Source organism: Palaemon carinicauda, chromosome 2 (genome assembly GCF_036898095.1).
Source record: "Palaemon carinicauda isolate YSFRI2023 chromosome 2, ASM3689809v2, whole genome shotgun sequence".
In the NCBI taxonomy this organism is placed as follows: Eukaryota; Metazoa; Arthropoda; class Malacostraca; order Decapoda; family Palaemonidae; genus Palaemon; species Palaemon carinicauda.
In genome coordinates, this window is record NC_090726.1 from 68,967,923 (window position 1) to 68,989,203 (window position 21,281).

A 21,281-nucleotide genomic window follows, 5' to 3' on the forward strand; every position below is an offset into this window, starting at 1 on the left:
TTATACAGTAGTTAGTTTCTAACATATCTTGGGTACCCTTGTGCGGGCTTCTGCTGGGATCATTCCTATATTGAAAGAATAGAATTCCTTCAATACTCTGATTAGAAATCAGTCATCCTTACCCCACAGTGTTAAGAATAAAAAAGGGCAGTGACTTGTACACTTCTCTACCCCTAGGGGTTAGAACCCTTTCGTTGGAGTTCCTTGATAGAGGAATCTCTTTATAGTTAATACTGAGGGGAGGTAACAGCAATTGCTTGCAGGGGATACACAAGTATGTGGCTCCCACTATCCCTTTCTACTTTACTATCCTAAGCTATTTTAGTTGAAAGAGGACTTTTACATATTGCTTATCAGTGAGATAATCAATTGTATACTTATTCTGCTTTTCTTTCTTTACAGGAGGAACCCCAAATGACGTGTGTTGTAGTCTTCTGCAATATCAAGATTAAGTGTTTTTATGGTCATAATACATGCAGGTTTCATGCCCCCTGCAATATTATTTCCGAACCCCTGCATTATTGGAACCCTCAAGTTTGCAATGTATGTCGGACCTTAATGTCTGATGGTTTCGAGAATCCCAAGTCGATAGAGTCTAGGGATGCAGCTCACAACAAACTACGCAACTGAGTGAGAGGCTTCCAAAAAATCTCTCCGGGACCATACCTACCTAATGATAGGATGCGTAACCTACTATTCCCAAAAGCACGTAAGGAAATAGTGGTGCCCCTGGCACGATTCACACCTCCCTGCGGCCAGATAGCCTTTGGGACGGAGGGCATGAAGCCCCCACAGAAAGAGGTGGATAATGTCGTGTCTGAATTGTTTCCGTCTGTGCCAGCTCTAGAGCCATTAACATCGACATCTTCACCCTCTACCCCTCTATTAGACAGAATGGACCAATCATGGGCCCAAATGAAAGGTCTAATAGAAAACTTTCGCAAACAAGACGAAAAGGAGGAATCGAGATGAAAGATAGAGCTCTGTGAAGCTCCACTTGTCGCTCCCTAAGGGTCATACAAACGACCCAGAGACCAAGACCTTCCGACAAGCTCCAAAACCAATCCCTGGAGGTTTCTGGAGCTTATGCCAATTTTAAATGGCAGACCCTACGTCTCGGAGAAGATGGGTGCTGTTCCTTTGGACAAAATCCAGTTTTGGCCAAGCTTTGACGCTTTCCCTAATTGCTTCATTCGACTTGAGACATAAACCAACATCAAGAAAAGATACGGAACTGAAGAAGGTCATGATTTTCGACCATGATAAGGCACAGGCTATCTTGTCAAGTAGCCTGAGAAAGGTGGGTTACTCGGTGTCAAAAGTATTCGCACTAGGTAACAAACACCCTTTTTTTCTTGCTCCTGCTTCAATATCATTCCCCTTTACGTGGAAGGCATTTATATCTGTTGCCAAGGCAGTGGAGGCAGGTAGACCATGTCCTGCACTCGAGGAGTGCAAGCCTCTGTCACTAGCCTTTCCCAGGCAGGAGAAGGATTGGAAGGAAGTCCACTTAACCTTTTCAGTAGGAAGACTAGACGCGGATGTCGCTAGTCGACAGTTTAGCAAGAATCTCCCTAAACTATCCGAGTTTCTTTTGTATAACGAACAAGAGACATGTGTGAGACTTGCAGCCTCCCTATCCCTACAGAACTGCATAGAATTGTGTTCAACCCACCAAAGTACCCCAGACATGCTCATGGTCTTGGCCAAAATGCATATGGCCACCTTAGTAAAAGACCTTTATGCCTTTATGAAGGGTAGGAGAGCCTGTAGAGAGTTTGTGTTCGCTGCCGCGACAGTGAAACATGAAACCAGGAAGCTGATATCTTCCTACATCTGGGGTAGAGACCTCTTTCCAAAGGAGGTAGTTAGAAAGGTGATTAAGGAGGCCACCACGGAGAACATAGATCTTCTCCAAAAGTGGGACATCCTTTCAAAGAGAAAGTCTTCTACGGTTGTGGGTCCCCAACCTAAAAGGAAGATGGAAAAGTCTAGATATTTTCCTTGGGCTGTTCAACAACATCCCAAAGTCGCAATGACCGCGATGCCACAGGCAAGCGGTCGAATATGTAAACCTTCTGATCAAGCGAAGCAAAGAGACGCTTCTGGTAGGAGGAGGCTCCTTCAGGATCGTTGGACCTTTGATCCTTGGGTCCAAGGCCTAATCAAGATGGGACTAGGATGGGAAGTAGACATGCCTCCACCATCATTTCCTCAACTCTTCCTACACTCCAAAGTTAATTAGTCAGGATTCCAAGACGCTAACAGGGTGGAGTTCAGAACTCTCTCCAGTTTGCAATAGTGTCAGACCCAGTGCTAAGAGCACAGCTGAAAGATGCGTTAAGAGTCTGGAGAAGATACGCATCAAACGCTCGAAGAGATATAAAAAGACAGATATCGGTCTTTCCTTAATCGCTTCCCTTACAATGGTCAAAGGCCAAAAGCCTATTGAAGACCGTGCTCTTGCAACTACCCCGACTACTAAATATCATCCGCATGGATGCCTAGTCGGAAGACTGGGGTATTCACTCCCATCAGAGGAAAGTCCAAGAGATTCGGTCATTTCTATCCAAGACCATGTTGGTCCTGTCATGGGTGGAGAAACTCTCTCCACGCAGGTCAGACCTCCTCAGGTTGATCTGGGACATCGAAGCGATAATGAGACGTCAGAACCGACAAGACTAGAGAACGTCTCATACAGTCTAGGTGACGTTAACCATCCCTTACCTAAAGGGATGGCACCTATCAGCAGTTCATGTACAATCGATCCGCAATGTGACAGCGGATGTTCTACTCGGGCTGAAGCTGATAGAGTTAGAATGGTCCACGGATCAAGACCTATTCTCTCCCAGATGGGAACAAGTCCCCGAGCTGCAGATTGACCTCTTCGTCACGAGCGTCATAAAAAAACTACCTCTATATGTAGCCCCATACGAGGATCCTCTAGTGGAGATAACAGACATCATGTCTCTAGTATAGAAGGGATGGACTTAGGAATTCCTGTTCATCCCATCCAATCTCCTGTTGAAGGTCCTCAACACACTGAGATCCTTCCAGGGAGGAATCTGTTCCCTTTAGTGAAGGAACTGAAGCTGAGGCTGGCCCTAGTTCTGAACCCACGACTGTCTCAGAAGGTTCAGAAGTTAATTGCCTTCGATTTATCACAGAGAGCCCAAACCCTTCATTTCATGATTTTCTTGCCCTAGCGGTTTGGAAAAGATTCGGGATCTCAGAAGGCAATATAGAATTCTTAGAAGAATACAAGTCTAAGTCAACTAGAAGACAATATGAGTCTTCTTGGAAAAAGTGGGTTGCTTTTGTAAAAGCAAAAGGACCGAAATAAATTTCAATGAACTTCTGTCTGTCCTTCTTTGTCCACCTTCATAATCGAGGTCCGGCAGCCAACACGATAACTACGTGCAAGTCAGCCTTGACTAGACCTCTTCTATATGCCTTTCAAGTGGATCTGGCGAATGTAATCTTTAAGATTCCGAAGGCATGAGCATGGCTTAGACCTGCAGCACCGCCAAAGCCCATCTCATGGTCTTTGGACAAGGTCCTACATTATGCCTCATCTGTGGACAATGAAGATTGTTCCCTCAAGGATCTAACCCAAAAGGTTATTTTTCTGTTCGCTATAGCCTCTGGGGCTAGAGTTAGTGAAATAGTGGCCCTATCCAGAGATGAGGGCCACATTCAGTTCACAGAAGCTGAAGAACTGAATCTCTTTCCTGATCCAACCTTCCTCGCTAAGAACGAGCTACCCACTAAGAGGTGGAGTCCCTGGAGAATCTGCCCTCTGAAGGAAGATGTCTCTCTGTGTCCTGTAGAGTGTCTAAAGTTCTATCTTCGTAGAACTTCAGACTTCAGGGGAGGACAGCTCTTTAAAGGAGAAACCTCTGGATCAAACTTGTCCCTGAAACAACTGAGGCGAAGCTCACCTACTTTATTCGCAGAGCGGATGCTGACAGTACTCCCGCAGGTCATGATCCGAGAAAAATTGCTTCAACCCTGACCTTTTTTCAGTATATGGACTTTGAGCGTCTTCGCTCATATATTGGATGGAAATCATCCAGGGTGTTCTACAAACACTATGCTAAGCAGGTCCATGAACTGAAGCATTATGTGGTGGCGGCAGGTAGTGTATTAAAACCTGTCCTCTAATTCTGCGATGAACAGTTAATTGATAGGGACTGTCAATTAAAGGGAGAAGGTGTCAGCACTTTTAGTGTGATCTCTTTCAAACGAGTGTTACTATGGCAACACTAACTCTGTTCAAAATCTCAGGTGTGGAATTATACAGATAGCACTAGTGCCGTGTGTATGTAGTACACAGTGCTGATAGAATATAACAGGTACAGAAATTATGAAGAGAAATTTTATTTAAAACTTTTCTTCAATTTGAGAGTGGCACTCATCATTTCTTCCTTTTCAAAAGGGAAAAATAATGTCTGTATATGTTTCAGGTATAATTCCTTTATCACATTACATGCGTTTTACTTGTTAATTCATTTATTCATCTATTAGAAATAAATGTCTATTAGAATGTAATTGTGTCCTAATTCGCCCGACAATTGCATGTTTAAGATGCCAGAGTTCTTTGACTTACTGATGTAAGTATACTTCATATCATTGTATGCTTGCAAACAATGGATATAATGGACACTGATATTGGTTCGGCAATATATATAAACCATGAGACTGTTTGTATATTCAGTGTATATTTATGTTTGTTCATACAATATATGCTAACCTTGAGGCCCCCTTTCTACCGTCTAGACTGACGACTCTTCCCTGTAGGGGGCAGGAAGCACTAACATCGTTTATAATTAGTGATGGTGACGGAGAACGGTAATGATATTTGTCTCAAATGGTCCAAATGACCATAGTAATATTGTCCCAAGGTTAAGGCACTGATGAAAATCCACAGATACATTAATACTCTGGTATGCTTCCATCAGGACGACATGGCTTGAGCCCAGAAAACGAAATCTATTTTTGGGTGAGATGGCCATGTCGTCCTGATGGACTCCACCCTTTTTTTCTAAAGAAAAAATCTTCACAGTATCCCTCCCGAAGCTACTGTATCTGTAGCACCATGCTCAATGCTACAAGGAATGTCCGCCATATTGGATATGGCGCTGATGTGATACTCAATAGTAGTATGGGAACTAGGGTACCCTTGATACGGCTCTCCTTCTAAATTCTGCCACTTTCCCCCTCGAAGCGTAAACGCTATTTGGGGTGCAGATTTCTATGTGGCGTGTCAAGAATACGTCCCCTGATATTGTGCGATATCCTTGAGAGAAATTTAAGGATATTCACGCCAGGAGTTAGAATTCTGGAGACCTAAAGGTAAATTCTCTGGGAATATCACTGTAGTCAAATATCCCTAGGAAGCTACTCTTAGGAACCTTTCATCAGGACGACATGGCCATCTCACCCAAAAATAGATTTTTCGCTTCGCTCAAAATCCGTTATATATATATATATATATATATATATATATATATATATATGTATATATATATATATATATATATATATATATATATATATATATATATATTTACATACATATATATATATATATGTATATATATATATATATACATATATATATATATATATATATATATATATATATATATATATATATATATATATATATACATACATACATATATATATATATATATATATATATATATTTATATGTATATATATATATATATATATATATATATATATATATATATATATATATATATATATATACTGCAGAATATTGTTAGCCAGCGTGGTAAAGTTTGTGGCACACAAAGAAAGTGAATCCAGTACTTAATAGAGCCTGTCAGAATAATATCTAGCACATCTTTATAGACTGGCTAGTATTGCACCACTTCAAATTCAACAAGATGTTATTGCCAAAAATGAAAGGGTCAAACAGATGAATGATCCAAGGAATCACTTCATGGACATCTGGCAACAAGACGGCGATTAAAATCAAGAAAAAGCTTCATGTCCGTGTAGGGTCTTGAACATCTAAACCACGCTGCCTACAGATTGATGAAATGGAGGGAGAGTGACTGTAATTCAACCAATGAAACACTACCTGACCCTAGCGAACACCCACCTAGTGTAGTGTCCCTTAACCGAAAGGAGTGGACCACCTTAAATAAAGCAAGATCAAAGGTAGGGAAAACAAGAGATAGTCTTCAGAAGTGGGGATATGTCACCAATGCTGATTGCCCCTGTGGTGAACCACCTCAGACTATGGACCACATCCTCTGCTGCTGCCAACTATGACATGCATTTACTGTACTGATGTAGATCTACAGAAAGCAAATGACAAATGCATCCATTGGATACACGAGTGGTGCGATAAGATATAATGATTATTCAAATTTTGGAAATAAAGTAGTATTGCTATTGAAAGAACCATGATTTGATAGATACAATTTGAATAGTGACTAGTCTGAAAAATTTTGACATGATGATGTGCTCCTACTTTATTTTATATGGTATTTTGTGGTTTTCCAGTTGTTAATTATTTTTGTTCAATCTGTAATTACATTGTAATTCCTTCATTGTTAAGGGGGCCGGCCATCTAATGCCGTTTTTCAAGGACAGGACTTTGACTTTCATACCGCTTAATAAGGTGACTTAGAACATCTCCAAACTGCATAGGATTTTTTTCCTTTGACCTTCAGTTTTGTGGTACCAGGGCGATTTATCTTGAAAATTAGCATTTTTCATATTCTACTGTATCTCCTCCCTTGATACTTAATATTAAGACATGGGATTAATACCCAATATAGAAGACATGGGATTGATACCCAATATAGATGTGATATAGGCCTCTAATAGAACAGTTTATTTTTTTTTTAAAGTCAATTTTTTTGCTAGATATTAATTTTTTCATTATGGTAAAAAAATAAACCCTACAGTATATTTCAGGGAAAAAAAGTAAGAAAAAAATATGAAACTAAGATTGGTAAAGAGGGCTCTATTTTATTGTTTTATAATGTCTTTCTAAGTTTTATACCAAATTTCAATGCTATATCTTTAAAACTAAGGGAGAAGATAGAATTTGAAGGTCAATAAGTATAATTTTGAGATCGGGCATTCAAAGTTTTTGCTTTGTATTTTAACAAAGACAATATTAATAAATCATGATTATTATGAATTTTTTTGTTACTCTTTGGATATATATTAATAAACCAAAACAAAGTTATTTATCATAATCTAATAAATGAAGATCCCTTTGCTCAATATCTTGCTTCTTTAGGCGAGACGGTCTCTCCTCCATCATCTCTCCCCTTCACTAACTTCGCTAATTTCGCCGATATTACCCACTTCTGAACTCTTATTAGAGAGTTTTCTTCTTCCTTATGTTAGCAAGATGTTGAAATTGTCTTTTCTTCTTTGAAATAATGAAATTCTTGCCAAAAACGAGAAGAACAGACGCAAAAATGAGTGAATGTCAGAGCCCAAACTAAAACGTACTCTCTCTGAGGTTTGTGGTAGGACTGAAGGGCAAAGAATGTAATTTACCATGTAATACATTGTGTTGTTACTCGTGGAATCTATAGAGATACCATTGCTTACAATTCCTTTTGCATTAAAATGTAATAATTATCAAAATTTACAATGACAGAAGAAATACTGAATTTTCTTGTAGGGAACAAGGTTTTTGGTTTATTGAGTTACTTTTACTAATTACCCTGTAACTATGAAAGTAAGAGGAATTTGAAAAAATATCTCGTATACACACTCTCCATTGCCATACAAAGCTCAATGAATTGTTTCAGGATTTTGTGTTCTTCCTATACCCCATATACAGTATTGGCATTCCGGCCGGGCCCCTTAAGGGTATCGGTGGCCTAGAAAATAGCCATATATTGTCACACAGCCATTTTCTGTTTTCATCATTTTTACGATGTAAAAGGTCTGGTCTATTGGCAGACGGAAGATTATGTCATTTAGAAGCTTCCTTATAGGCTAAAAAGGCAATTTCGTCCATGCATATATACCCAGAATTTTCTTATCTCGGCCATAGCGATGACTGAAATCATAACTTCATGAGAAAACTTGTCAATACTTATGTTTCTATTCATATTTTATTGTTTTCTGCACGATACGTTGGGCAACAATAACAATGTTTGTGAGAGCTCATGTTCTGATTAGTAAACAACCTTTGTGTTAAGTGCACTACATGTTGCAGCCCTTGAACACAATATTGGCTATATTGTTAGCTCATTGATACCATTCCTTAGGCATTCTGCTGGGTATGGGTATAAAACTATCCATAACAAAGAAAATCTAAGTAAGAGGATCTCTGGATATAAGGCATAAAAGAAAAAGGAATTACAAAAAGATGGGGATGACTACAAACCAGGTGCCTTATAAAGCAACTGAACCTGGCAACAATGAGCATTGGGCAACTCTGAAACCCCCCATAAGCATTTATCATTAATTTTAGCTTATAAAAGGGGATAATACATCCTCAGAAAGTTAGGGGATCGGGAGCCTAGTAGTGATCACCTAAGAGCTCTGTCAGTGAAGGTAAGTAAAAAAAAATCTTTAAATATTTAGAGTTTCTCTCAAAAAAAAATTTCATGTCAAACTCTATCTACTTTGTTAGTTTTAGAGATATTCTAAAGATTCGAAAACCTTTATAATCCCTGATTGTGGTGTATTTCAAGCAATAACTTTTGAGTTTCATCCTAGCTTTTGTTTTTTTTTCTAATTCATGTATTACTGTGAAATATTGATTTTTTTCAAAAATAAAAAAGTAAAAAATTACATTTCAGTGCTTTGTAAAGTTATTCTTTGCATTCAATATATCTTATATTCAGTAATAAATAGTGATATATTTATTTTTCTAATAAAATGTGGGAGAACATAGATTTTGAAAAATGTGGAATAAAACAAGAAAAAAATTCATTAAATAAAACTATATGCTTGATTCGATTAAAACTAGGGAGATATTTCATGTTATAAACACAATCAAACTGTGTGAATCCCAAAACTGTAGCTCACAGGTAATTTCTGAGCCTGCCAATACCCTTAATGTCATATGTCCATTTTTTTCTGTTAGTCAATTCAGTACTCTATTACTATTTGCAAGTGCATGATATTCCTTTGTATACTTTATTGCGATACACTCCTTTTTTCTAGGATTAAAGTTATTAGTATGTCATATTTAACATGAAATATACTGTACCATTAAAATTTTCTCAGGAAGGAAACCATTCATCGCACATTAGTACCTTCTGCAGAGGATTAGATAACATTCTTGGTGGGGGTTTTGCCACTAGGTCGATTACAGAGTTATCAGGAAGCCCTGGCATTGGGAAAACACTGTTGTGGTAAGTTTCTTTATGGTTATCATGACAAGCATGTATTATCCTTTATGAAAATATTTTCTGATATTAAAATAAGACAGTATCATAACATATTTAAGATGTTTTAGCTATTCTCACTCGCGGCTTTGTTTATGTATTGTCCTGTCCTATGCCTGTCTTGCTAAGATGTGGGGTAACATTAATTTTTATCTATAAGATTAGGTATTTTTTTAATGTGCTTCATCTTTTAAAGAGCATTTGTCCATATCAGTGACAAAATTAAGTCTAGAGACATTAGTGAAGCAGATGGATTTACACAACTTATTGGCTAGGGCTTGTGAATGAAAAATGGTTGATAAGGAAGAAATCTAGAAGCTTGCAAAGACAAGCTAGATATAGTAAATGAGTTGCATCTCAAATGCTCATCTTTGAAGTGGTACAAAAAGAATACTTGGCAACTTTTTTCACACACACACACACACGCACACACACTCTCTCTCTCTCTCTCTCTCTCTCTCTCTCTCTCTCTCTCTCTCTCTCTCTCTCTCTCTCTCTCTCTCTCTCTCTTTTGGCCGGTCAATATCTGACATCCCTGTGCCAGGATGGAGAGAATCCTGCATCCAGGAACTGTCATACCAAGTACCTCACATTTTTAGTGATGCCAGTATAAAGGCGACCTATTAGAAGCTCCTTGACATCTTGGGTTTTTATTTGAAATCTTTTTTTGCTTCTCTATGGCTACAAACCATTGCCCTTTGATAGGAGTATGCTTTCACCATAGCTGGAACTTGGCTGTGAACGTTTATAACGAGGTATTGATAAATATTGGCAGGTAGTGGAAAAGCTCTGCCCCTGGCAGCAGAAGTAGAGTGGGTCCTACTTCTCTACTTGGTGGAAAGGCTTCTTGCACATTAATGGTCCCCAATATCAACTTGTTTGCCACCTGGTTGAACATGATCATATAGTGCTGTTCTCCAGTCCCAGACCCTTCAGTAGTGATGGAGATACCTTTCAACATCCTTTCCCTCCCCTTTTCCTGTTGTGTAGGGAAATCAACAGAGTTGACGACCCTGAATGCCAGGCTAACCCTGATGGCTCCCAAGTAGCCACAAGGCAAATGGTTTCTTGATATCCTGATGCTCCTTGTCAAGGTACCGGTAGAACTACCTCAATGGTTCAGTCTCCTCTCTCAGCCCATCTGCAGTGATACAACTCGGTGGCTTTCCTGTCACTACACAGGTGAAGCTATCCAACATTTCTTCCTAGTGAAAGGCTTTCTGCGAGTCACTGCACAGGAGATGTTTGGATATCAGCATAGATCCTCTACAGTTATGCAATTGGTGTCAGAGAGGTTCCTTCTCTGGGTGCAGTCTCTGTGACACTCATTGCTGATTCTGTATCCTCGTCTACCTTCACTGGAGTAGTTCTCAGTTTTGGCTATGAAAGGCTATCATTGAGCTGTGAGCCAGGTCGTCAGACTAAAGGGTTTGGATCTTTCCTCTTCATGGGAATTTTCTATGCTCATGAGGAGCTTGAAGCCGCCTTGTCCTCATAGTAAATTCAATCTAGAAGCTAAATTACGAGAGTTCTCGGCTCTCTTAAGCTTTTGTTGTATGAACCCTTAAGGAGACCGTTGGATGGGAATCTTCCACTCAAGATTCTCTTTCTTCTCGTCCTAGACTTCGCGAAGAGAGTAGGCGAAATTCATGGCCCATTTTATGCTATCAGTCATTCAGAGGGATGGAAGATCTTGGTGTCCTTCGTTCTGGATTTTATTACACAGGCCAAAATCTCTGCTGTCCACAACCCCAGGTTTGAGTTTTCTATCTCTCCAAGATGCGACTTGCGATTTGAATGACTTATTTCTCTATACTGTGTGAGCACTATAATGGTACCTCAAAAGAACCCAGCACTTCAGAACAGAGCACCACGTAGACCAGTCAAGCATGAGACAGTCAAGCATGCATATACTTCTTCCAGAGAGTCCACCAGCAGACCATTAACAGTTTGAACCTACGAATTCAGGAGTATTGGCTCCACCCTAGTCTGCCTTCAAAAGTAAACTGTCTGTAGGGCAAGTGCTGAAGGCAGGATTTTGGAAGTGCCATACAACCTTCACCTCCCACTACAATGAGAGTATGCCCACTAGTCCCTAGATACTTTTACCCTGGGACCTGTGGTAGCTGCTCAGCAGGACAAAAAGCTTTTCTTCTGGAACAGCAGTCACAACATAATCCCTCTCTTGGGGCACAGCAGTTGTAACATTATGGAGCTAGATAGGACGATCGATACTGGTAATCTACTTAACAGAGTACCTTTTCTTTATATCAAGATTTGTATTGAAATATGTCTCCCAGATTTCTCCAGTAATGCCACTACATTTCAACACCCATATCCTTAGGGATATAGATTATTCAACATCTGTTCATCAGTCCCTGAGGGAGACTTACCTAACACTGGCAACATCATCTTGCTCAGGTAGTTAGGAGGTTGAAAGGCGTCATAGATTTTGCTCCTATACAGGACCAAAGTATGTTAACACTTTCTTGATCAGTAAACCAGTTGGTTTGGTTATAGGAATTTCCACCCTCCTAAGGATAAATTTCTTAAAAGCTGAAGGTTTGTATTACATATAAGAGCAAAGATTTTTAACCAATTTGTACTATTCATTACCATGTAAACCTAAGAACTTAAGTTACGCTATCTGCCTCAACCACCCCGCAAATAAACTGCAAAGTACTATTTTAAGGTGGGGTTTAGGAGCATAAAAAGATTTTGTCTTTATAGTTTTCCTTCAGAACTAAATTTTTTTAGGACTAGAATCTGTTGAAGTTTTTACATTTCCCTTCTTTAAAAAGGGTTCTAAGCATTTCATTTACAAATAGTTTTCTTTGCCCGGTAAAAGCTGTTTAGTATGCTGTATTATTTTTGACAAACTATGGACATTACAGTTAGTGTCCCTATTTGTTGTGTGAGATTAGAATTTCAATTTGTCCTCTGTCCAAAAATGCAGTGTCATTTCTAGTTAAAAGTTTTGGTCACATAAACTCACCATGGAGATTAATATTCTGAGCATTAGGAGTAAACCTATATCTCTTTAATTTTTCCATAAATGTTTCTTTGGATATATTTTTAGTAGGATACCATGTGGTGTTCGGTGGATATTATCTTGGAGAATCTTGGTTTTCTATCTGTAGTGGTTACTGGTCTTTTAAATTTTCTAAGTTTAAATGTAGTTTTCTCTTTTTCTTTATTTCAAATAATGTTGGAAAAACAAGCAGGATTCTCATATTTCAAGATGTATTTTGAGATGGTTTCCATTAGTCTAGAATTTTGATTATTTTATACATTTACTTTCATTTTTGACCTATCTCTTTCCTTCACTTGTGTTTCACCTCCACCAGAATGTGAGGATCAGCAGTATGAACATCTGTTGTTTTTAGAAATAAGTAGAATTTTTGTAATGATTTTTTGGGGGGCTCTAGTAATGTTGTCCTGATGGAAGTTCCTCTTAGGCAGCTTTCTACCTGGGATATTTACTGCGAGTGATATACTGTACCAGAGAATTTTACCTGCAGAAGTATGACAAGGTTAAGACCCCGGAACAAATATCTCGAAAGATATCGTGTATATGACAGTGATGTGATTAAAACAACCATGGCTATCCTTCCCCGAATAGAGTTAACATGTCTGGAAGGATATGGGATAGGATTGGATATGTGGGTGAGTTATGTAAATATTGTTGCTGGTTCGTTATTCCTTCTAGCAGCGCCATTTGGATTGAACTCTTGGTAGTTTCTCTGCTTTGTTTTTCAAAGTTTTCTGTATATTTTTTAATATGGATGCCCCTGCTTCTTCATCATCAGTTAAGTTGAGTACAACCTGTGTTTTTTGTTGAGAATTTTGCATCTCCCACTCGTATTTTTACCAATGCGTCTTTCTATTTTGCTTGCCTCACATGCTCGAAGCCGGTTGCTCATATGTCCAAATACCTCAGTGTTTTATATGAACTTCTTAGCTAGCCCTGTTCAAGTATGTTGCTTATATACACTTACAAGTGTTTTATTATTCTAGGTTAGACATTTGTTTATTGCATGCCTGTCTTTCATATCCGATGGCCTAGGCTAGCCATTACCCCTAACCTATGGCCTAGGCTAGCTATTACCCTTCTCCATCCCTCCCTTCTTCCCACCGAACTGCTTGGTTTGTGTGGCTGTTGGCCATCCTCCCTCTCTATTGATACATCATAATGGGGAGCCACCTTCATGAAGGGATTCCCTGGGAGTTGTAGTTGGACGGAGACAGCCGGCCTAGGTCAATAGTTTCCTCTTTCTACTTAGCCCTAGTGTTTGGGTAGGCAGCACTGGTTGTGGGAACTTGTTCCCATTGTCTACTTACTGTTGTTTCCCTTAGAACAATACTATTTCGGTTCTAATATCAACAAGTAGGCCTTCCTTACCTGTTGCCTTACCTTCTTCTAGGCTATATCCCTTTGTTTGCCTTGGCAGCAGCTGGTAGGGACACTAGTTCTCTGTGCCTACTTACTGTAGATCTCTTAGAATGCCATTGGAGTGTTCTAATACTTCAGTTGGGCCTCCCTTTCTTGCCGCCCTACCCTACCATAGGGTCCCTTACTTCCTTTCCCTGTTAGACTTCTTTCTCCCGTGCCATGGAACACTAGTTCCTTTGCAGTCTTCTCTTCCCTGGCATTTGAGAAACCTCAACTGCTATGTATATAGACAGGCCGGCTGGGGGAGACGGTTAGTCTATTCTCGGGTTGGCCGAGAGTAATCCTAGATTGGTTTAGTTCACTTTGCCGCCTTAGCAGCCTACTCCTGGTAGGCCTGCTGCCCTTTCCCCTTCCTAGTTAGGCTAATTTACCTTCCTGGGTGTGGAACTATGTCCCTTTGCCTAGTTCGGTTTTCTTTGCATCTGAGAATCCCTCAATTGTTACATGTCTTGTTTGGTGAGCCTGGGGTTTCTGCCAGCCTATTCCTAGATAGGTCAAGGGATCTGATCCTAGATAGGGATCATCTCCCTTGCCACCTTAGCAGCGACCTTGGGTTAGGTAGACGGCTCCTCCCCTAGGCTATTATTCTCTTACTGTGGAACTTCGGTTCCTTTGCTCGGACAGGTTTTCCCTGGCTTTAGTGGTCACCACTTTGCTATATTCTCCAGACCTACCAGCTTGAGTGTCTAGAACTAGATGTGAGTAGGCTGGGATCTTTTTTTTTTTATTAAAGATGAGAATGCTTCCCTTGCCGCTTTATCCGTCGCTTTACATTTGTTGGCTGCGTCTATATCCTTCCGTACACCTCCCTCTAGATCTGTTTTCTTGGGTTCTAGGAACGTTTAACCCGACGGGTTACCTCAGCCATATACATCACCTTATCCTAGATCTTTTTCTTTATGGTTACCTTGTCCAAAGGATCTAGTACCCTTCTTACCATATCAAGTGACCTTAGACTACAGGCTCTTGAGCTTGGCGTCTACCACTAGGAGTTTGCCTTCCCTCTTCTATGACTAGTTGTCAAACTTCATAGTATAGCTGGACAGTTAAAGGACCATAAATATCCTTCAATCTCCCCTGTATATACTGGATGATTGCTATTAGCAAGCAATCATTTTGATTATCTTCTTCATCATATCTGAGGAACATTATCCTCTAAATTAATCGATTGGATACCTCCTAGTTGTCAGGATTTTCATTAAATTTGCAAATTCCATGTATCCTGGTTGTTTCTAATGGCTCTCATTATTTTTGCAGTGGGTGAACTGCCTTGCCTTAATAAATTTACTGCGAACAACTAGGCTAATGGTAGTCAGCCCTACCAGCTGACCCTAATAACTGGTCTGTACTGTTTCCTACTCTCAGACTATTCTCTCTAGGAATATCCCCTGGCTGTCGACTTAGCAATGCCTATTTAAAGTGTTGTGTTGACTTAACTGCCAAGTAAGGGAAAGTTAGACCTTGGGCCTATGTCGGCTTTACATAGCTGCCGCTTTAGGGCACAGCTACTGCCGCCTTAGGTCGAATGGTATCTGATTTCGCCATCTTAGGTTGTCTGATCAACCAATTTCTGGGAAAAAGTGTTCTATTGGTATGAATCTTTTCTTTCCCTTTATTCTACCACTAGTTAGGATATCATTTAGAATCCTGAGCTGTTTGGCATGAGCTTCCATTGTAGCGTAGCCTTAGCCATAGCTATTAGTAGGTAGATATTTTGAGTTGGTGTGTAGTTATTTGAATTATTTACAAAACCAAATGAGTATGTTTTATATTTGTACATTTTATATTTTAATGATTTGAAAATTTTCTGTGGAGTGCTCTACGGTAACTTGCACCAGGCGGGTCAATATACCTCGTGGTCATAAGACCTGCTGGAAACATGCAGACTGTCATGTTTCAAAGGGATGGTTTGCTATTTGGGAACCATCAAACTCCAATATATGCAAGAATTTCCTCCATTCTGGCATCTTTGCTATTGATGTTTCTCAAGAATTGAGAGAGGGGCCAGAAAACCATCAGACACTGGGTGAAGGGGTTTCAGAAGAGCTCTCAACAAGGTGCCCCCTATCTTCCTTCACTGGAATTAAAAGATCTCTTATTTTCCTGGGCTGATGTAACTGCAGTGTACAGTCATCAGATACCGACGGTTCAACTTCCATCGGTACCTCTAGTTCCAGCAGATGAAGTCTGAGACGTGCTTCAGTACATGAATTTGGATGGTGACAACATGTCAACACCCTCTTCCATTACATTGGAAAAAGAATGACTATTGCTGACGACAGAAGGCTCATGTAACTCGCTCGACAGTCCGCAGGTAAGTACTATCCCCAGTACTGTTTTACCTATTCATTTTCCTATGTATGATACACCTCATCTTCCACTCCTCTTCCAGCTCCAACTGCCATCTTGTTTACTGGTCATTTGGAGTTCATGGGTTCCATGAAAACATTTATGGAAATTATCCATGCAGAGCATAAGAAGGCGCAAGCGTCCTTGGAAGCGAAGATAGAGGCGCTTCAACAGGCACCAAAGACCAAAGCTCCACCAGCCTCAAGTCTGCCAGAATGTTCGACAAAGAACCCTTGGTGTTACACAGAACATATGGTTCTGAATGATGAGTACATTCATATTGGTGAAGGCATGGGCTCTAAACCGGTTTTGGACTTAGAGTTTTACCTCTCTATCAAGAATTACCCTTTCTCTTATGTTAAGTTGAATTCTGAAGCGTCTATTAGGGATGATACGATTCCTAAGGAATCGATGATCTTAGACCACGGTAAGGCTCAAACCTTGTTGGTCAAGGAGCTCAAGTCGGCTAAGCTCACTAATACTCAACTTTCTGCTTTTGGCAGGAAGCAAGCAACTTTTGTAGCTCCCAAAGATACTGTCTTTCCCTTTGCCTCAACGAGTCTGGAGGCTGTTAAGAAGGCATTAGTGGAAGGTAGACCCCTGCCAGTGCTTTAGGAGTGCAAGCCTGTTTCACTTGCTCTTCCATATGACAGACAGTTGGGAAGATGTCCAGTATACCTTCACGGTTGGCAAACTGGACAGAGGCATTGGAGGTAATTAGTTTAATGAAAGACTGTCCAGAATTCCTGATTTCCTTCTAAAAGCAGAGTTGGAGGCCAAAGAAAGACTGGCTGTTTCTTTGTCACACCAGTCTTATCTTAAAATGCTTTTTGGGAACTATTGTAAATCTGATCTTTTTCCAATTCTGGCCAAAACCCATTTATGACCTTCCATCTGGATTTGCATACGTTCTTTCTAGCCAGGAGAGCATGCAGGGAGCACGTCTTAGCAGCAGCAACTATTAGGCATGAGCCTAAAAAGTTGATCGACTTGAACATCTGAGGGAAAGATCTTTTTCCCAAAAAGTTGGTAAAAGAAGTCGTGGACAGGTCAGCTCATGAAAACAAGAGCTTTATGCAAAAATGGGGCATGTCCTCTAAGAGGAAATTCACACCTAGCAAAGTACCCAAACTAAAGGCAAAAAGCCTTGGAGACCCTTTAAGGGCAAGAATTCATTTCCTGCCGTGACTGCCACAGTTGCCACTATCCACCAGACAGTGTACATGGTTCCCCAGCAGTATGTTACAATCCCCAGAGTTCAATCCATTTATGAACGGGCTGCTACCACTTTTCGCCCCATTGGATCTCGGGAGAAGTACTACAAGTGGAAAGGGAAAGTCTGGAAGAGGTGGCCAATCTAAGGGCCAAGGAAACAGAGGCAGATCGCATAAGGGAGCTGTTCCTTCAAAACAACAATGAGGAATTTCCGGTAGGGGGAAGACTCTGCCGCTTCAAGGATCAGTAGAAGTTTGATCCCTGGGCACACAGCATAGTCGCAAGACGACTTGGCTGGAAATGGAGACAGAAACCACCACGGTTCAAGAGGTTCTTCCAACCCACAACACCATTCCAGGAAGAATATGTACAGGATCTCCTCCACAAGGGAGTTATCCGTTCTACAAAATCCATGAACTTTCAAGGATGGCTATTTTGCGTGCCAAATAAAGATTCGAGCACTCTACGAGCTACTCCTGACTAGTCCCCTCTAAACAAATTCATTCAGAACGCCAAGTTCCAGATGCTAACTATCTCACAAATACGGACCCTACTGCCTCAGGGGGTCTACACCGTCTCCATAGATCGTACCGACACTTATTAGTATCTTCCGATAGGTCGGCACTTCTCTCTCTACCTTGGTTTCAGACTGGCAAGAAAGGCTTACATATTTAAAGCTACGCCCTTAGAGCTCAGCATAGCTCTATGGATTTTCACAAAACTCGTTGAGATCATTGCCCAACAACTCAGAAACAAAGGTCTTCAGGTGATGGTATACCTCAGTGATTGGTTAGTGTGGGCTGTGGCGAAATCTGAGTATCTTCTACCAGCTCCGGAAGTTATGAAATCTCTTCAATCCCTGGGCTTCCAAATCAAGCTCGAGAAGTCCAGGTTAACTCCAGCTCAACAATTCCAGTGGCTAGGTCTGCACTGAGATTTGATGTCACATATCCTTTCTCTACCCCTAGACAAGAGGAAGGAAAGCACAAGCTCAGTCAGGTATCTGCTTCGTTTGAAGAAGATCACCAGACGTCATCAGGGCTACAATTTGCAACGATTACAAATCCCATTTTGAAAGCAAGACTCGAGGATGCCAACAGAGTCTGGAGAAGAAACGCCTCAAATGCTTGAAGAGATCATCGTCATAAAACCCTGGTTCTACTGTGCAAACAGCTTAGACCTTGGTACATTGCCAAGAGTCTATCGACACACGTTCCCCTGATATTCCCTCCTTCGTTGGTGACAATCCACACAGATGCCTCGGACAAGGGTTGGGGAGGTCATACCCTTGCCAAGAAGATACAGGGTCAGTGGTCAGTCACATTTCAACAGTTTCATGTCAACATTCCGAAAGCAATGGCAGTGTCTCTTTCTATGAATAAATTGAACCCAAAGAGGAACTCACATATCTGGTTAGTCCTCGACAGCAAGACTGTAGTCCACTGCATCAACAAACAGAGTTAAAGATCTCCACAGATCAATCACGTGATTCTGACCATTCTCTCCTTATCGAAGAGGAGAAACTGGCATCTCTCAGCAGTTCATTTAGAAGGGGTTTGCAGTGTGACGGTGGACGCCCTTTCAAGATTGAATCCTCTGGAAACACAATGATCCCTGGACAAAAAATCATTCTGTTTCATTTTAGAGCAAGTTCGGGAACTGCAAGTCGATCTCTATGCGACAAGCTTCAACAAGAAGCATCCCCGTTATATAGCACTGAATCTAGACCCAGAAGCAGTGGTGATACATGCGATGTCACTGGATTGGAATCAGTGGACTCATATTTATCTTTTTCCACTATTCAATCTCCTCATGAAGGTTCTGGACAAACTATGAACCTTCAAGGGAACAGCTGTCCTTGTGGCCCCCAATTGACCCAAGAGCAATTGGTACCCTCTTGTTCTAGAACTCAAACCTCATCAGATCCCTCTGTCAACACCAGTGCTGTCCCAAACTGTTCAACAGGAGACTGTCTTCGCTTCCTCCTGGATAACAAAACACCTTCAGCTCATGATTTTATCGTCCTAGCTGCTAATTGAAAATACAGAGTTTCGAGGGACAGGATTAATTTCATAGAATACAAGTTCTCTGCTACAAAGAGACAATATTTGTCTTCGTGGAAGAAATGGATGGAGTTTGTTAAGAAACGCAAGCCCACTTCTATTACAATGGACTTCTGCTTATCATTCTTTATCTCACTTCATGAACAGGGTCTGGCCTCTACAATTATTTCCTCATGTAAATCAGCCCTAACCAGACCTAATGTTTATGCTTTTGACATAGAGCTTAACAGCAAACTGTTCAACAAGATCTCTAAGGCTTGTGCTAAACTGAAACCGAATGTTCCCCCAAATCCATTTCATGGTCTTTGGAGAAAGTCTTGCACTTAACCTCCTCAATAGATAACCAATCTGCTTCATTGAAGGATTTTACTTAAAAATCGATCTTTTTACTAGCTATGGCTTCTGGTGCTAGAGTCCGTGAGATTGTGGGGCTATCAAGGGATGATGGCCACATTTAATTCTCAGAGTCAGGAGAAGTTAATTTATATTCAGATCCAGCATTCCTGGCTAAAAACGATCTCCCCACAAAACGTTGGGGGCCTTGGAAGATCATCTATCTAAAGGAAGATCCTTTTTTATGCCTTGTGAAATACCTTAAAACTTACCTGTCAAAGATAGAAGCTTTTAAAGGTGGTCAATTTATTAAAGGGGAAATAACAGGATCTAATCTGTCCTTGAAACAACTGAGGTCCAAACTCACCTATTTCATCAGAAGGGGTTACCCAGACAGTATTCCAGTGGGCCATGATCCTAGAAAAGTTGCCTCTTCCTTAAACTTCTTCCAGTATATGTCCTTCGAAGGATTACAAGCCTATACTGGATGGAAGTCTTCAAGAGTGTTTTTTCAAACATTACTTGCAACAACTGGAGGAGATTAAATACTTTGTTTTGGTAGCTGGTAGTGTGATTAAACCAGCTTTTTAGTGTTGTGCATGGACTCTTTTGGACTGTATACTTCGGGACTGTACAGTGTACATAGTACAGGTTGAATGTTCTTCTAATCTGCATTGTGTTATAAACTGTTTATATTGAAAAGTCAAAAGGTGATCTTATTTCTTCCATATGGAATGATGTTATTATTCTATTCCATACAATGTTATTGGGGTAATCATTCCTGTTTTTAAGTATAAAAATTTTTAATATTGTTGCACCAATTCTATTACAATATCTTGCTTTTGGAAATAAGAAAAGACTCTACGTCTTTTTGCGTTTCCTTTACATGTGCCTAATGTTTCTATATAAAAATTAGTGTACCTCCTATTACAGACTATTTCTTAGTTGGTATGTGTTCTTACATACTGTGTGTCTTCGTCACAGCGAGTGGCGCTGTGATGATAACTGTCTAATTTCAATACAGTTTGCAAAAACTGTTGAGAGTCCACTCATGGAGTTAGACTGCTGTCCCAAATAGTTATATTTGGAAATGTAAAACAAACCATCATTAGATATACTAATTGTAGAAGAATTTTAAATCTTCCATAATTAGTGAGGTTGGCTTATAAGAACACTTATATGGTTAAAACTTCAATATGCTACAATTTACTTGACGGTACACTCGGCCGCACTCTTTTATCTAATTTCTCTTTCTCTTGTTCTGTTAAAGTTTTTATAGTTTATATAGGAATTATTTATTTTAATACTACTGTTCTTAAAATAGTTTTTTCCTTGTTTCCTTTCTTCACTGGCCTATTTTCCTTGTTGGGGCCCCTGGGCTTATAGCATCCAGTTTTTCCAACTAGGGTTGTAGCTTAGCAAATGATAATAATAATGATAATAATAATGATAATGATGATG

At 40.2% G+C, this 21,281-nt stretch overlaps 1 protein-coding gene across 2 annotated transcripts in view; it reads left to right on the plus strand.

Moving 5' to 3' along the window:
- The window catches only part of LOC137625779 (DNA repair protein RAD51 homolog 3-like), a 487,355-nt gene that overhangs the window by 194,847 nt on the left and 271,227 nt on the right, over positions 1 to 21,281 (plus strand). For both annotated transcript variants that reach the window (XM_068356670.1, XM_068356676.1), the window contains exon 4: positions 9,247 to 9,374. In XM_068356670.1, the coding sequence (XP_068212771.1) occupies positions 9,247 to 9,374 (128 nt within the window). The remainder of the gene's footprint in view (positions 1 to 9,246; positions 9,375 to 21,281) is intronic.